The sequence below is a fragment of the Propithecus coquereli genome, unplaced genomic scaffold (assembly GCF_000956105.1).
Source record: "Propithecus coquereli isolate 6110/MARCELLA unplaced genomic scaffold, Pcoq_1.0 Scaffold49, whole genome shotgun sequence".
Classification (NCBI taxonomy): domain Eukaryota; kingdom Metazoa; phylum Chordata; class Mammalia; order Primates; family Indriidae; genus Propithecus; species Propithecus coquereli.
In genome coordinates, this window is record NW_012150729.1 from 5,964,158 (window position 1) to 5,981,785 (window position 17,628).

Consider the following 17,628-nt stretch of genomic DNA (forward strand, 5'->3'; position numbering starts at 1 on the left):
AATTACAAGCTTAACATTGTTAACCCTATGGAGTTCCTGCTTGATAGGAGCTTGTAACAAAGTTTTAATTTATTTTTTAAAATTCTTAACTATTTGAATTTTTAAGATAAATGATTTCTACACCTTAAACTTCAATAAGGATTTTGTTTGGGTGTGTATGTACATATACACATACATATACACACACATGCACACATACGCACACACATCACCTCACCAGGAATCTTTCAAGCTCAAAGTTCTCTCTGGGATTTAGAATAGTGATGTCAAAATTTTTCTTCATATCTTCATAGAACTACCCAACCTAATTTAACTTCTGAAAGTATAAAATAATATTGCTGATATTTTCCCAAACACAACTGAATGTATACATTCAAATATGCATGTCTGATTAGGAGGCTTAATCACTTTTGGACAGTGCTGTTCTTGCCAAAACAAATTATGAATTCCTCTTTTAGAATTGTCTTAAGTTCAAGCATTTTTAATATCCTACAGGGGTAGAAAATCTTTATCCTTTCTGGGGTTAGTATTTGAAATTATCAAAAGTCTCGCTTCTTTTTTCTGCCAAAAAGAGATTCTTATTTTCACGATTGGGCTTAGGGTACTGGGGCATGGCCAGGAGAGCCAGCCCTACAGACTGCCCCAAGCAAGAGTCTGAGACTGTTCATTAGCCCAGCTATTTTTAATCAGGCTTCCCTGCCAAACGTGGACCAGGCATCACAGTGTACAAAATAACATGAGGCCCACTGCCTGTTCTCATGGAGGTTCAGTCCAGGTGCTCACGGAGGATGCGGACTCCGGGGTCTGCTCTGTGATCAGATCCTAGACCACCAGCTCACTATCAGTTATGAGTTTTAGATTCCTCATACCGTAAAATGCGTAAAATGCTGGCAAACTGACAGCACTCAATTAATGTTAGGGAATATTATTATAAATTTTTGAAAGCTACATAAGGCATTCATAAGTAAGTCTCCAGAGACCCCTACAGTCCTGTGTAGATCTAAGAAACTGACCTGTTGGTTTAGTCGCTATGTCTTAAAGATAGATTGAGTGCGCAGCAAGGAAAAATAACTAGGAGGACAAAAGGCAGGTTGGCAGAAAAGGTAAGATTTGTCCCAGGAGTAGATGATAGGTGAGAGGACAAAGCAGGGCAGCTACACTGTGGAGAAGGGCTCTGCAGCGCGTGTGCCCCAGCGATTCTGAGAGACAGTTCCCGCGCTGGGTGGAACAGACGCCGCATCTCAGTCCTGCCTCTGTCATTTATGTGTGGGTGATGTGGGAAAGAGACTTACCTTTCCAAGCCTATTTTCCTCATCCAGAAATGGGTTTGGCCACCCACCTTGTAGATTAAAGTGGATTAAAGAGAATTATAATCAGTCCAGAATACGCTGTAGCTGCTTTTATTTTTATTGGTCTGTGTAGAGGGCAGTGAGTACACCAAATTGCCCACAGCAGCAAGTCGGAGATGAGTAAAGGTAAAAAACAGGCCTGATTGGATGGTTTTTCACTCTGTAAGATAAAATTCAGCAAAAATGAAGGAAAAGCAACAGAGAAATAAATGTGGAGAAGGAAGTGTCAGTATCGGTCAGTATCTCAAGAGCTCAATCTTGTTTTTACAAAAACTGTATTTATCCAACTAACAGTAAGTACATACCAACTCTGTCCCTTCTCTGCACTGGGCACTTGGGTCCAGTGATAATTAGAAGTGACAAGTCCCTGCCATCATGTAGCTAACATTCCGGTAACACCTCTTGTCTACTGAAACAAAGTCTTAACACTGGGTCCACTTTCATCTCTTTCAAATACACATCCCAGAAGTCCGCTTCCTAACACTACCTAGGATATTGAAAGGAGGAGTAATTAACCACCTATCTCATTGTATTTAAATCTATGTTCCCAGATTTAAAAAAAATCATCGGCATATAATAATTGAATCAATTTTTTAAAATTCATATTAGAGTCCTTCTAAAGTTACAGAGAGGGGTTGGGCACAGTGGCTCACACTTGTAATCCTAGTACTTTGGGAGGTAGAGGCAGGAGGATCACTTGAGGCCAGGAGTTCAAGATCAGCCTGGACAACATAGAGAGACCTCATCTATACAAAAAAAAAAAAAAAAATTTGCGGGGCATGGAGGCACGTGCCTATAGTCTCAGCTACTCAGAAGGGTGAGCCAGGAGGATCACTTGAGCCCAGGAGTTTGAGGTTGCAGTGAGCTATAATTGTGCCACTTCACTCAGCCCCGGCAACAGAGTGAAACCCTGTCTCAAAATAAAATAAAGTTACAGAAGGGGAGCAGTGGGAACAAGATATATCATCTTTCTCCTCCTGGCTGCATTATATGAAGGAAAATCACTTTTTGTTTGACTCATTTGCTATACAGGAAATTTTTGGATAACCACTTTAGTTGGATAGGGCACAGAAAATTCAAATTCTTAGTAAGTGAGATTTTAAACTGTTTATGGAATAGTAAACATACCATTTCACAGGTGGGGAAAAAGAGGAATTCATATTTACTGGGTTTTACTATGTGTCAAATACTTCTAAATATTTACCCTGTTAAATCCTCATAACTATTCTGTGAGAGAGCATCATTATCACCAAGACAGAGAAACTGATTCTCAGAAAGGTTTAAAAGAATGCACCCAAAGTCACACCACTGCTTAATGACAGAGCTGAGCTCAAACTCAGGGATTCCTGGCTCTAAAACACACAAATAATTTCTACTATATCACACTTCCTAAAAACATACAGGAAAGGAAGCATTTTGTGAAAGTACAGAAACTATTCACTTGTATGACACTCTTCCTCGTTGAGCATGCAACTAGGTTACCCTGTATAAAAATGAAAAAGGCAGAATACACATCAAGGTTTAGCAAGAATGAGAACTCTGGATAAAAAGCAGTAACAACACCCCACTAACACTTCCCTGTCACCCTCCAAGCAAGTCCACCATCCAAACTCAGGCCACCATCTGTGGACTTCCATTACTCTCTCCACCAAGGAAATCTGCTCTCTCCCCACATACCACATCTACTATCCCCTCACAAGGAACAGAGTAACTTTGCTCAAAAAGCATAACCATATTCCGTATCTGGCATCACAATCATAAAAATCCAAGAGACAAATATTCATCAAATGCCTAATACGTTTGAGGCACTTGTGGAGAAGGCTAGTTGCCCACCAACAGCCACCCTTCCCCTCTGCCTTCCTGATGAATCCTGATTCTGGTGAGAAGGGAAGTGTGCTGAGCTCGAGGCCTGCATTTCCTGACTTCCCTTGTATCCAGAGTTGGCCACATTTCAGTTGGCCAGTAAGATGCAAGCAGAAGCTCCTAGTTATTCCAGAATGGCATGTTAACATGGGATAAACCTATCCAGCCTGCCCTTGGTCCTTCCCATTCTCTAAGCCAAGATTGTGAACAAGAAGACTAGATATTTACACTTATCTTTCCCTAAAAGGAAAAATGATGCACACTAGAGAAGCTAGAATAAAAAATAAGGAGTTTGGTTTTCTGAGGATATTGTAGGGCTGCTATGTTAGCTTTGGACTGATCCTTCTTTCAAGTAAAAGAAAAATAAATCTCTTCCCTCTTTAAACCACTGTTCTTTGAGTTTTCTGGTTACATGAAATTAAATTCTGCCTATAACTGAACAAAGCACTTTATCAAAAGATCTGGTCCCTTAAAACATTAGCATCTAGTTGTGGCTGGGCGCGGTGGGTCACGCCTGAAATCTTAGCTAGCACTCTTGGAGGCCGAGGCAGGAGGATCGCTTGAGCACAGGAGTTTGAGGTTGCAACGACCTATGATGACTTCCCTGCGCTCTACCCAAGGCAACAGAGCAAGACTCTGTCTCAAAAAAAAAAAAAAAATGTAGTTGTAAGACCAAAAATAGACAAATTTTGAAAACCAAATGGTGCAAGATATACAAAAATTTAAAAAAAGATATAAAGAGAAGATTAAAAACCATATTTGAAAAACCAAGAAGTATATTAGCTTTGAATAGCTAGTAAGACTGAAATATTATAAAAGGTAATAATAAAATTGATGTCACAGGGCTATAATTAAGGAACTGATAAATGAGTAACAAAGCCATATCCATGGATACTTAATCAAGACACCATGAAGATAAATGTGAAAAGAAAGGGTCTTAGAAGGCTTCTAGGATGAGAACACACAGCCTGAGCTGAGCCTGGACAATCGACAGCATCTGGGAAAGCAAACAGGAGCAGGGTTGTCTCTAGGCCACAGGACACAAGGATACAAACCTTAGATGCTGCGGGAAGCACGAGGAGGAAAACTGTGCCGGAGCAGGGGCTTCAGGTACAGCTGGGCAAGCGGAGAGGCGGCAGGCCCTGAAGCACAGTGAGTGCTAGTAAGTTTGGACTGATTTTGTACATGTTTAGAAGTTTCTGGGGAAAATAGAGATATGTCGATATGACAGTAAGTTAATTTCAAGAATACATATCCAATATGTATTCTTTCCTCCATAAAATCATTTTTAGAAAATCAGAGCAATGACTCTAATTGTATTGAGTAGAGAGGGTTATAACATAAAATATTCTCTTACACGGATGGAGAATTAGATCTTCTCATGAATGGCATTGCTCCATATTCATGAATTTACAATTTTCAAAAGGATTTAAATCTTAAGAAAACTATATCGTAAACATAGAGAGACCCGCTTTTCTCTCAGATTTCACAAGACACTTCAGGATCTTGTGTGCTTATGTACACCTCTTGCAATTATAGTATGGATAAAGAATGCAAAAACGCTTACAAACAAAATTTAAAAACAATGTTAATCTGAGAGAGGGATGAAACATGCCTACCCACAGAATCAGGGCAAGAACATTTGGCCTTCTGATCTTGTAGCCTTCTATACAAGAACGTGAATTTTATATAGTACTTAATTTATACTTTACAGTGATTGAATCTTTTGTTAACTCTCTGGGACCTTAAATGTTTTCTTGATGTAATGCGACAATCCAGAGTTCCAGGTATAAAGTGTCTTTCCATCTCACTCCCTCACACACACAGGCTGCTGCTTACCATTGCTTTCGCTCCTGAATAAAACGTTTTCTGCACTAGAGCATATGGGAGTTGGTAAAGGTGCAGAGGAAGATGAAAGGATTTGCCTAGGTTAATTCCAGACTCAAAGCTGAATCGCGATTATACACACCAAAAGGCAGTTTCATTACCACATTAATTTCAGGAGGTAACACGTATCTAGGAGAAACATACTGGAAGTCACAAGATCTAGATTCTATTTCTAGCTTTGCCATTGACCTTCTGGGTGACCTTGCATAAGTCACTCAACACCCAAGAGACTCAGTCTTCTCCTTTGGAAAAAAAAAAAAAAAAAAAGCATGACCTAGTGGTTAACTGAGGAAAATGCTATGAGGTAAAAGATTTATTCAGAATGCTTAGTAAGGATGTGATCATTTCTGAGGGTTATGAAGAAACCTTTGCTGGAACTCTGATTCACTAAAATCAGGAAAATCAGATCCTAATAGAATTAGAGGAAGTCAAAAATTTATTTTCCATTTACTTGATAGAGAATCTACCAAAATATTAATACCTTGTTTCTCAAGGATCAAAGTGCACTTGCTCTGCTACAAAATAGACCTGCACCATGTTAAGGACCATGTTTAAAATTCAAGTTCCTAATCATTCCCAAGAGAATCTTATAGCTATTTGTATCAAACATACTAGCTGATAAGAAAATTACCCCCTAGTGTTATTGAGCATTTTCAGAAATGCTCTCGGCCTTTCAAATGATTAGGATTCCAGTTGGTAAATTATCTTGCAAGAGACACTCATTCGGGACGAGCAAACTTTATGCCAAACCTGTGGAAAAGCACCTGCCTTCTTGGGAAAATGAGAAGTTGCCCCCAATAAACTCTCAGAAATACTTGTACTGATTTATAAGATCATTTTAAATTATGGCACATGCAGAAAATAAGTTAATTTCAAGTGTGGAATAATTTCCTATCTTGAAAGAAAAAAATTAACCACAGTATGACAAGAGCAGATGGATGTTTTTCAGTCAGAAAATACCCAATTCTTAAAATAAAAGATATTAAGATTTTCAATACAATCGAATAGACAAATGGGTTCTTTGGGGCTTAAAATGTCAGAAGAAAGAAATAGCATAAGTACTTTCAGCAAACAGTTATGTGCTAAATTATATACACTTTTAATATGTGTACTCACTGAAAAGGAATAACCATGGATTTGGGTTTAGGGAATTTTGACATATGATTATTATCATAGAAACCTAATAAGAAGCTTATTATTAAAAAAAACCATGAGAAATCTCAAAGATGTGTCCATTGGCGGCTCAGATCTAACATCAATAATAATCACAGCTTTCCAAGTAATCTTGTTTTGCTACTTAACAGGCAGTGCTAGAAGTTATTTTCTAGCCAACTTTTACTCATAACCAATTTCCCCTAGATTAACTGCTCAAAGTCCTTGAAAATGACAGCAACCTTTCCTAATGGTTTTATACTCTGTCTAAAAAAATAAGAAATGGTTTAAATATTTTACTCTTACCATGAAAATACAAAATACATTATTTGATTCGCAGAATTATAGACAAAATAAGACAGAAGAGATCATTTACTGAAAACTCCTCAGCTGTTATCGCATAGGTGATGAAATAAAGATTCCGAGAGTTTTAGTGATTTGCCCAAGGTCACACAGCCAGTAAACAGAAAGTCCAGATGGTACGCTTTCCATCATACCAACATGTCATCAAAAACAACCCACTTGACTAAAGTTTCTTCGTCAACCTAAACTGCAATATTAACTGGATAAAGAAGAACTCAAACATAAGAACACAGATTTAATATGTTAATATACCTTTTCACATCCCCAATGAGTCAGAGAGCCCATGTTATTATTAATGCAATGCTAAGTCCAATTCAAAATATTGAAGCTCAAAGTAAAATATTTTTAATTAAATTTGCTTGAGATGAGAGAAAGGCCTCAAGAAAGATAAAGAACATGTTGCAAAATTACCATACATTTATTCCAATGCTGAGTAAAATGTCACTAGTAAATAAACGGTCGACTGGATAAGAAAATAAACTGAAACCTAAAAGCTAAAAACAATAAAGAGAGAGACACTCTTTTAAAAATCATACACCTCAATTGTTAGATTTGGCATGTTTCAAATAAATTAAAACATGACCTTTGACTTAATGAAATACACTGTTAGTTAACAATTAACTATTAAAAGCTGACTACGGAAATAAACATTACAGTTTCTGGTGTCATCAAAACCATTTGGAAAGCACATTGTCAGAAACGTGTTTCAGTGCTGTCCTCCATGCAACGCGTTTGGCTCCTTAAGGAGTTCAGCACGATGTTCCCATGCGGTGTATTGACAAGGTAAGTTTAGCACGGCTACATTACATGGTGTATGTATCACCTTATAAGATGCATGCTGGAAGTAAAACGTGAAAATAATCTTTACAAAAAACTATTTTTGTAAAAAATAAAATAGTTTCATACACAGGATTCACTGCATTAATAATTAAGAGAAAGCACTTTCGGAGGGGAATTTAATAGAAAGTTTTTCTTAAGCAAATAGCCAGAAACTCAATAGAAATGGGTAGAAACTTGAGGATAATGAACTGGTGCCACATGTTTAAACAGTAAAACAATTACACAGTCCATTCAACAACGAATAGATGGATATATTATGAATTATAGTGCAACAAAGAAACTGTTCCTTAGTAAACAAATATAAAAACATAATAGGTAGCAGATTTCCTACTGAACTAAAGGCAGAGGCCTAAAGTTACAGTAGGAGGAAAAAAAAAAAGAAAAAGCTTTAATACATTCTCTAAATCACAATGACCTGAAATCGAGACCAAACTGCTTTTACATGGAGGTTTTTTACTATAACGATGTTCTAGCGCAGCATTTTTTTCCTAGTTTAGTTCCAATAATATGTCCTTTAATTACCTATATCCTCAATGAATTATAGTCTCTTTCAAGGATATGTAAATAAAGCTTCTAACATATTAATAAACACAGAGTAACAGAAAAAAAAAGCAGCAAGAAAAATTAAAGAAAAAAGAGAAAAGAAGTCACATACCCTTTTCTGTAGAACTATTGGCGTTATTGCAGGCAGAGTGACTCTTCTTGCACTCAAACTCATGCCTGCTCTTCTTAGAGTGAGCCTCTCTCGCAGATCATGGACAAAACGAAAGAAATCTTTTACAGTTACTCCTTGGGAATCTCAGGGCTCAGTGCAAAGAAACAGGGAGGAAAGTAATAAATGTCACCCTGCTTATGTGATTCCAATCTACCCAAAGCCAATTAAGGATGGCTGTGAGACAGGGCAAAGCAGCAACCAATCAAAGGCCAGAAAATCCTGCCTTTGTCCTTGGAAACACATTCTGATACTTTTGTTTATGATATTTAAAGAACCAGATTAACAGGCATCTAGTTCACTTAACTTTTTTTTCCAAAACAGTGCAATTCAATGCCATCTTTGTTGACTAGGCAGTTATGTCTTTACTAAAGCATTTCAACATATGGCAGATAAGAAACTGTTTATATTGGTCTTTTCTAAAGTACATAATTATGTAAATGAACTAAATTTACTTTTGCTGTTCATAAAATTGATGAATGGGTCAAATGCAGCATATTTTATAAAATAACAAAAAGGAATCTTGACGTTTGAATTGGTACAAAGTGTTAATTTATGTTATAATAAAATATTTTTAATATACATTGATATATTTCATCAGCTAAACAGCTAAAATTTTTAAATTTTTAAATTATGGACCTTCCAGCTATCCTTGAGGTCACACACTGGTAAATATTATCAACAATCAACCTAAATAATAATTTTAATTATAAAGGGGGCATTAAACTGCAATATATAAAAGCAAAACATTTATGCTTTTAAAAAGCACAGATCTGTATCATTTAGCATATTTCATTCAATTAAAAGCATTTAAAAAATAGCCACTGCTCAAAGCTATCTCAATATTTTAACAACCATTTTGCATTTTTTCTTACAATAACTAAAATTTGATCCTAATATTTTTGGGGGTTGGAGGAGGTTTACATCGATCACAATATTGAAAATATTGATCACTAACAAGAAAATTTTTCAATAAAGTCTAAATAAAAGAAACACTCAAAAAGAACAAAAAGTATTGCAAAGTTAAAACTCATCTGAGTTTCTACAATTGTAAAATCCCTTCTGGACCGACACCTGGACAAGCTTTACTGAACCTACTCAGTGCTTCCAACCGTGACCCACTACATGACCCACCGCCTTCTGCAGAAGAATCCTTCATAATTTCTAGATTACAATGTGATTGTTGTAGTAACAAGGCAAAATGGAAGATTCCCAGCAACCCAGACACAAACTTTCCATTTCATTATCTAGACTGCTACTAGGCAGGGTTCACTTTACTTCTTTACATATGAGTGTGTTTTATATGCATGGTGAGCTCATATTCTTCAAAAGAAAGAGAGACACCACAACTCCAAGGTTCTCTACTTTGAATTTCAAAACCAACAGTCTCTCAGAATGGTAGTTGGTGGGGGAGGGCAATACACTTAATATAAAATGTCACAGACCTAGTTTGGGGGCATTAATTTGATCTTTATCCCTTTAGCTTTATCATGGTCTTTTAAAAGAAAGCTACCAAAAAAACTATTAATACAGGGGTGGGGGAGGTTACCATTTGTGAAGTAAAATATTTTGGTCTAACCTTGAGCCACATTTTGGCAAGCCAACAATAACAAAGCCCACAATAACTACATAATTTCAAGAATATGATCCATAATATTTGGCTTTTTCAGTCTTCTTTTCTCAATTTAGTCTTTGAATATTACAAAGTGTTATCCCTGGTGTCAAAACTCTTATCGAGGTTTCACCATAATCAAAGCAATTCATTTCACTAAATTATTAAGTAACATATTCACTATTTGCCAAGCACTGTGTTAGACAGTAGAATCACACTATTGAATAAGATAAGGTCTCATGGTAGAATAGAGAAACTTGTTTTTAAAGTAAAATATCACACTCAGTAGTGGGCTGAAACTAATAGTGATTAAATGCCAAGTATCAAGGGCACACGAAGGTAGAAGAAACTACACATTATTGGTGAGATCAGGGTAGGCTTCAAGGAGGAATTGACATTTGCTTTGAAAAGTGATAAGAGAAAAAAATATGCAGAGCTTGAAAACTGATGTGGGTATAGAGTGAAGGTCTCAAAGTTGACCCCAAGGTTTGACGTCTAAGTCATTGGGAATCCCGAAATGCTGTTTTGTATCACACTATAGAGCCTGTTAAACACTAAAATGAACCTTCAAGTCAAAACAGTGACTGGATCCTGTATTTATTATAGTGCAATATATCTTCGCTCTAAGGGCTTAAAAACAATTAATAGACTATAGCAAACAATAATTTATGGTATATTTTAAAATAACTAAGAGAGCAAAATTGGAATGTTCCTAACAGAAAGAAGTGATGAATGCTTGAAGTGACAGATACCACAATTACCCTGATTTGATCATTACCCATTGTCTGCCTGTACCATAGCATCACATGTACCCCATAAATATGTAAAACTATTATGTACTCATAATAATTAAAACTTTAAAAAATTTATAAAAACACTTAATAGACAACTAACTGCTTAAGTATGATAGATCATCTCTTTGGAAGACTTGAAAACTGAAGTTCCTAAATTTTCAGTGAAAACTATGAAGAGTAAAATTTGGCATTTATGTTACCAAAAAGACAACTGTCTTTGAAAAATGGAACTAACATATACTTTTCATAGTCAACAGACTGAAAGACTAATTAGATGGCATGCATACTTAAGACAGGTGAAGTCTCATTTCAGTAATCCTTTGCAGGTGTTCATATTGACTGTGCTTTATCCTACTTCCTAGTTATTTTAGACACTGGTTCAAAATTTAACTTTATCCTATCTTTTTATCATTATCAGTTAGAAATGACTTTGCCACTCACTAATCTTGTCATCTGAACCTTAATTGCTTCACCTGCAAAATGGGGATAAAACCTATGGCCAACTCTTTCAGAATTGCTATGAGGATAAAGAAATCAAGTTTGTATAAGGCCTGGAAGAGTCCAAGGCAGGTCCTGAAAAAACACTCCTTAAACTCCTACTGCAGAGAATTGGACTTTTATCTCCAAAAATTAAATTTTGACATAAAAAGGGTTTTCTTAGTAAAACAGGGTCTACAGTGATGTATTACGGAATAGCAGTGTACAGCATTTATATTTTTGCTCAATATTTTGGTAGAACAAGAATAAATTTTATCACTTAAAATATATGCATGTCAACATTTCAATTAAGAATAATAAAAATAACTATTATCATGATTATTAATAATATTTATGTGAGTACCCAATATGTGCCAGGCACTGGGCTAGTTTTCATTTAACTCTCACAACTCCATGAGGTAGATATTAGTTATTCAATAGATGAGGCAATTAAGGCCAGAAGAGCAGACAGCTAAGAAATGGTTCTCAGATTCTAGCACATATTGCAAAAGAACTAGCCCAAGTTCACAAAATCCATAGCCAATAAGCCAGAGAGGAAATTGCATCTGGCCCTCTCCGAGGCACTTCACTATTCCAATCTACAATATGTGCTCCCACACTGTACTACATATTTGATGTAACATTATCAGAAAATGTCATGTTCATATAGCCCTTGTTTCTGATGTACCTAAGCATTTGCTTGTCTTATTAACCTGGTTAATAAATATGAAAACTCCTCTATGTATAAAGACCTATGCTATTTGTTATGGGGAATTCAAAGTTAATCAACTCCTGATTCCTGTTTAGCTTTATACAGAAAAAAAAGGGGGGGCGGGGTATGAGGTAGAAGAATGCTTCTTGATTACCAAGTCGTACAGATACTTTTTTATCCAACTAATCTCCTGCATGACACAATTTGCTATCTCCTTTCATCGACCCTTGGGCATGCTACTGGGCTACCCATTTGGGATAGCTCATTGACTATCCAGGTTTATTACCTCCTTCAAAGACTCAGATCAAAATTCATTCCACCAGGAAGTCATTCTACCATTGAAATTATATTCTTGATTTGTAGATTTTTAAGACTTAAATTTTTCCACCTCTCAGGTCTTGCCCTATACTTACTAATGCATTGCTTTGATAACTTATAAATCCTTTTGCAGGCCCTAGCTTTTCTGCCTAGCAAAAATATAATCCTTAAGGGCAGAAGCCAGACTCTTATTTCCTCTGTTTCCCCCAGAATATTTAGCAGAGTTCTCTCTGTACACAGTAGGTATTATGTTTACATACAATGTGAAAAGACTAGTCACTCCAGTTACATAGCAAACAAACCTTCTTTCTCATCTTAACAATTGTTAGCCTTATGATTTATTCTGAACAAAAGCACACAGTCTTCTTTATGGGAACACTTAGATATTCTTTCACTATCTAACATAGTTCTGTTAGTGGTCACTAGCGTGAACACTAAATCTAAGTGTAGTCCTGAGAAAACCAGTTTCAGAAAAATCTCAAAATAAATTGTTATAGCAATTAATATATAGTCTAGATATTTAGATATAAACTGAGAACCACTAGTTTTACCAGATCATCTTATTCTACTAAGAACCTTCACTTCCCTAAATAAGTGACGTTGTGTCGGTCTTCACACTAGATGAGCTTGATCTACTCCAACAGACATTCCTTTCCATCAAGAATGTCTAAGACTTCTCACCAACTTAAACTCTCACAAAATATTTCTTCTTTCAAAGAAATTACTGAATGATTTATAAGCCCTAGTGGTAACAAATATTACCAAACCTCAGTTCATTCAAGTATTTAAAAACATACCTATCTGTTCAATACCTGAAGTTGTTCTCTAGGCGCATTATCCATGCCTACTAAGGAACTACTGTCTAGAGGAGGGAAGATGGGCACTTAAAAAATACTTACAACAGTGCATTAAGTTCTGGAACTGACTATAAATAAAATGCTGTAACTATAAAAGAGAAAGAGCTTAACTTCATCATGAGATATCAGACGAATCCCCTAAAGGACAAAGGATTCAGGAATGAAGGTAATTCCAGGTTAAAAACAAGCAAAAAAACAATCCTATAAACAAGGATGAGTCCTGGAAAAACACAGAGGGAGGGGCCACACAAGAACTGTCATACTACATCATGCTGAGGAGTTTAACTCTCATCCTCGAGGGTAGAGATATTTGTTAAGATGAATTTCATTTCAGTGTGGAAGATGAACTACATTGTTTCTAGGAATGCTGAATAGAAGCAAGAAGAACCATTAGAAACACAAAAAGAGTCTAATTGAGATATGAAAATTAGCAGTTTAAGAAAAATGCAAAATTTCAGAGATGTTAGGGAAGTAAAAACAGCAGGATCAATCAAGTGGCCAAATACAAGTAAAAGTCCTCAAATTTTTTCCTGTGTATGAGCTTACAACATAAATTGTAATTCATGAAGGTATAAGCCAGAACAATATAAAGGTCTTACCTGTACAATTGTCAAATTTCATATACTTTATGGGTGTTCCTAAGTAAAATATAATAGTCTGAAATTTTAGAGAGATTAGATAAAAAATGGAGAAAACACGTGCTTACCTTTTTCATGCTTCAAAAAACTTAAAATGACAAGAAGAAAAAGACAAGGGAAGAGGAGAAAGAGAAGAAGAAAAACCAATTTCCTTGCTAAGAAAGAACATATCTCTTCTTCTCTTACTGGGCTGGAAAAAGAAAAGTACTTTCAGTAGACCATAAATTAAAAGAATTTCTAGAAGCTAGAAAGTCAGGTTAATAAAAATACATGAAATTACAGCCAGAACTTTTATACAAGAAAAACGATGATGTGGGCAGATCCAGAGAAACTGCACGAGAGACAGACAACTGCACAAGAAAGAGGAAAGCAAAGAGGCGGAAGGTGGTAAGTTCTCCAACCTTCTCCTGTCCCTAGGATAAAAACCCTTGCACCACACTCTAAAAATAATCATAGTATGGCTTATATAAAGACACAATAACAGGAATGCAGAAGCTAAGGCAATCCAGAACCTCCAAAAGAAACCCTGTCTTCGCCCTTCCCCCCAAAAAGACCTAAAAAGTAGTCCCACATTGGTAAAACAATAGACAATAAAAGAAGAAACATCAGCTGGAAGAGTGCAAGAGATTTAATTACTAAATGTTGGATTCTACAGTGAAGTCCCAGTTAAAGTAAATAGATAACAGAAATATGAAAAGCAACCGAAGTGAGAAGAAAAATGGTTTTACATTTAAGAGGCATTAGACAGAAACTGAAAAACTAAAGCCAAGTAAAGGAGATCTATAACCATGTAACTGAAATTCTCACAGAAGAAAACCAAAACAACAGAAAAGAATAAATAAATAAAATATAAGGAAAACTTTTGTAATAAAAGACTTACTGAAAGTCACATAACTCCCTAGAGAAATAGTCAACACTTAGACACTTCTAGTAAAGTTACTGGAACCCTTTGGACAGCAAGGAAAAAACGTTCTAGTAGCTTGTAGGGGGAAATCAGTCTGTTGTTGAATTTCCCCGCAGCAACATTTGACAACAGGATTCAGTGGACACCACTGCCTTCTAGTTACTCCACTGGATAGAATAATGTGCATGAAATCCTTGAAGAAAGAAAATATGAATGAGATTTTTAAATCTAGCCAGACTTCTTAATTATAAGGACAATAGACAATGTTCAAAATTTCGAACATATACAAACATATAAAATCTTGATGAATTTACTGGAAGATAAACTGCAGTCATCCAAGAGATGGCAGGAAGAACCAGAATGAAAGAACTGGAATAAACACCGAAAGTAATTATGGTACCAAATTCCAATCGGGTATATGATGATGTTGCTATAATAAAATATAAGTAATATAAGCCATAACAATACAGAAATAATAAAACCTTTTTCAAGAAGACAAAAGTTGAAGGAGGAAGAACATGGCATGTATTAATAGAATATTATATATAAGCTGACTGCCTTGGTAACTAAGATCAAAAGATATTATTTAAAACTGATAAATCACAGCAGAATTTTAAGAAATGTATTTTATAATGCTAAAATTAGCTGGCAGAAAAAAGGGGATAAAGAGGAAAATAGTTTTATTATTGCCTCTAAAGAAGGAATAATATAGATAATTTTTAAAGAAATAAGAGGATTAAGGGTTTTCCTACAGCTACACTTGATAATGATAATGGAAATATAAACTTTTCTAGTAAAAAGAAAGCAAACACGAAGGTAAGAGAGCACAACACCTTGTGAATTTTTTTCAAAATCCGTAATTGGAAAACAAAACAACAGTACTAACACCAAACTTTTATGTTATCAGAAATGTTGCAGAGTTAAATTCACCTACTGAAAGGAAACAAACTTTCAGTTAAATCATAAAGCAGTCTTCACTCTAGTCTATGGAAAAGAGAACCCCCTATAACCAAGTGTTTCACAAAGTTTGAAAACAAAAGAATAGACAAAGTCATGCAGGGCAAATTAAAAAGGAAGGAAGGAATGAAGGATGGACGGAGACAGGCAGGAAGTTGTCATGGTTATTTTTAATGTATCTATTTTCATTTTTACAATTTTTATAATTCACTTACTATTGGTGGGAAAATTAAACTCTAAAAAGCTATAACATTACTCAAGTTAAAGGGCAGGTACTTATAAAAGTAGAATGCCATGAGCTCTGACTGCTCAAATACCGACAATGACTTCTTCAGAATTCTTACTGTATTCATTCTTTTTTTTTTTTTTTTTTGAGACAGAGTCTCACTCTTTTGCCCGGGCTAGAGTTAGTGCCGTGGCGTCAGCCTAGCTCACAGCAACCTCAAACTCCTGGGCTCAAGCGATCCTCCCGTCTCAGCCTCCCGAGTAGCTGGGACTACAGGCATGCGCCACCATGCCCGGCTAATTTTTCTATGTATTTTTAGTTGTCCAATTAATTTCTTTCTATTTTTAGTAGAGACGGGGTCTCGCTCTTGCTCAGGCTGGTTTCAAACTCCTTAGCTCAAACAATCCGCCCGCCTCGGCCTCCCAGAGAGTTAGGATTACAGGCGTGAGCCACCGCGCCCGGCCTGTATTCATTCTTTACTCCTGAGCAATTATCTCTGGCATTGGCATTTAATGTGTTTTGTGATGTAGTAGCTAATTCTTTAAAGCATATTGTATTTAGGAAATATGCATTACTTATACAATCAGCAAATATTAAATTGTCTATGAGGTCATCTTGTGTAACGTGGTACCCAGAAATACTTTATAAATTTCTCCAGTCAAATGGTCATATACCATGCCTTGAAAACCTCCAGTGACAGAAAGGTAGTAATCACCTTGTATTGGGTATCTCTGTATCCCCGTACCCACTGCTTTCCTGGCACACAGCAGGCTCTTCTATTGGCCAAATGAAGGTGTGCCCTAGCTGTTAGGATGGTACTTTCTTCTAAGGATCTCCTACCTACCCTTCCCTCAAAAAGTGACACAAACTCTATTTTAAAGAGGGAATAGGAAATACATTACATTTCCACTACCAGACATGCAAACCACCCATATTTTGCACATTTTCTGCCTTCCTTCTTTCCAATTACATTAGGAAATGTACCCTTATTTCCCTATCCCTCCACTTGTGCTTGATCTTTGTAGCAGATTGAATAATCTCCCTTACCCTCCATGTCCTACTTCCCAGAAGCTGTGAATATTTTATCTTACATGATAAAATGGATTTTGAAGATGTGATCAAGTTAAGGGTGCTGGTAATGGAAGATTATTCTCATCCAGGTGATCCCAATGTAATCACAAGGGTCCTTAAAAGAGAGAGGAAGATGAGGGTAAGAGTTAGGGAAGGCGATGTGCCAATGGATACAGAGACAGAAAGAGAGGAAAAAGCAAAGTGGGATAAAGCAATTCAGGACCAAGGGCGAAGGAATGCAGGCAAGAGTGAAGGATGCTGGAAAAGAAAAGAAAATGGATCTCCTCCCCACCCAAAGCCACCAGAATGAATGAAGCTCTGCTGACACATTGATTTTAGCCCAACGAACTGATTTCAAATTTCCATAAGATATAATAAATATATGTTGTTTTATGTCACTCAATTTGTTGTAATTTGTTACAGCAGCCATAGGAAACTAATACATTCCCCTTTCCTTTTCAGCTTCTTAAAAGCTTTATTTTATGATCTCTTCTCTTCCTTGTATGTTTTACCTTTTCTCAACCAGATTCCTCTCACTGGCTTTTAAACACACTCAAGCCCCTCAATTTAAAAACAAAAGATATTGAAATTTCCCTCCAACTAAAACATCTCTCTTTCTTTTCTTTTATCAACAAACTCCTCAATCTAAGGCCTCTACTGTAAACTCAACCCTTTGACCAATGATCTCCTTGAAGCTAAGTAAAATGAGCATTTTTCAAAATCTTCACTCTATTTGCCCTTCAGCATCATGTTAACATACTTGGCTAGCCTCTCTGTTGGCTCTCTTTTGTCCAGTTTATTCAGACCCAAGACTTTAATTACTACCTGATAGGCAGGTGCTCACAAATTTTTATCTCCTGCCCAGATATCTCTGTCAAGCAATAGACTCATATTTA

At 36.1% G+C, this 17,628-nt stretch overlaps 1 protein-coding gene across 3 annotated transcripts in view; it reads right to left on the reverse strand.

Annotated features, from left to right (window-relative positions):
- GRB14 (growth factor receptor-bound protein 14) overlaps positions 1-17,628 on the reverse strand; it is a 132,124-nt gene that overhangs the window by 69,651 nt on the left and 44,845 nt on the right. The window contains exon 1 of one of the 3 annotated variants that reach the window (XM_012655828.1): positions 8,110-8,330. The exons of the other annotated variants lie outside the window; for them this stretch is intronic. Coding sequence (XP_012511282.1) covers positions 8,110-8,172 — 63 coding nt within the window. The 5' untranslated portion in view covers positions 8,173-8,330. Of the gene's footprint in view, positions 1-8,109; positions 8,331-17,628 lie in introns of those variants that run through there. 3 annotated transcript variants of the gene reach the window in all.